Source organism: Apteryx rowi, unplaced genomic scaffold (genome assembly GCF_003343035.1).
Source record: "Apteryx rowi isolate R43461 unplaced genomic scaffold, aptRow1 scaffold_346, whole genome shotgun sequence".
NCBI lineage: Eukaryota > Metazoa > Chordata > Aves > Apterygiformes > Apterygidae > Apteryx > Apteryx rowi.
Window position 1 is genome coordinate 187,783 of NW_020449930.1, and position 1,007 is coordinate 188,789.

Here is a 1,007-nt window from a genome sequence, read left to right on the forward strand (position 1 = left end):
GCCCTCGGACCAGTCGGACCAGTAGCCGAGGTCATCGGTGGCGCCGAGCTCCTCGGCCAGCCCCCGCGCCGAGGCGAGGAGCAGCACGGCGAAAGCCAGCGGGAGCCTCATCGCCGCCTCGACGTCCTGCGGGCGGGCTGCGGCCACCTGCGGGGGCGGGAGGGGACGGGAGGAACCGCCGGCGGGGACACGGCGCTCAGGGGCTACGCGCCGCCCCCGCGGGCACGTACGCACCCTCGCACATACAGTATGCACACGCATCTAGCTGTGCGCACCCCCCTTCGCACCCACAGATACGTATGTACCTAGATACACACACCTATATACATACACGTCTAGGTGTACGCACAGCCCCCCCATATGGATGCATACACATACAGATGCATGCAGCCCCCCTCACACATATGGATCCATGCACATCTCGATATACACACCTTCACACATACAGATCCATACCCCTCTAGATATGCACACATCTAGGTTACCCCCCCATGCATGCTCATCTAGTTATGCACACTATACATACAGCTACACACGTATTGGGTGTGCACACCTACATACGGACACCTCTCTCCACATACGTACAGCTGCACACGTGTCTAGATATACGCACACCCTCACACGTCCGTATGCACACATACATCTAGGCAGACGCACAGACACACAGAAGCACGCTCACAGAGGGACGCACACGTCCGCATACACAAACACACAGAGGCACCCCCCCCACACACACACATATAGGATACAGATCCCCCCCTACACACCGCACCCCTCGAGTCCCGAGCCCCGCGCACCCGCTCCGCACGAGCGCCGCGGCGCGCACGGGCGCGGACACACGCACCTCCTGCGCCGGGCGGGGCGGGCGCTGCTCTCCGTGCGCATTCGCCGTCGGCGGGCGAGCGCCCCACTTTATATACCTGGAGACGGGGAGGGCCGAGGCAGCCTCATTTGCCTAAACGCAATTACCCCCGGTTTTATCGTGACAGCCACGTGACAGCCCCCGC

At 62.4% G+C, this 1,007-nt stretch overlaps 1 protein-coding gene across 1 annotated transcript in view; it reads right to left on the minus strand.

The window, feature by feature from the left end:
• TAC1 (tachykinin precursor 1) overlaps positions 1–111 on the minus strand; it is a 5,639-nt gene extending 5,528 nt beyond the window's left edge. Inside the window, exon 1 of the mRNA XM_026072649.1 lies at positions 3–111. Coding sequence (XP_025928434.1) covers positions 3–111 — 109 coding nt within the window. The remainder of the gene's footprint in view (positions 1–2) is intronic.
• Between the last annotated feature and the right edge of the window lie 896 nt (positions 112–1,007).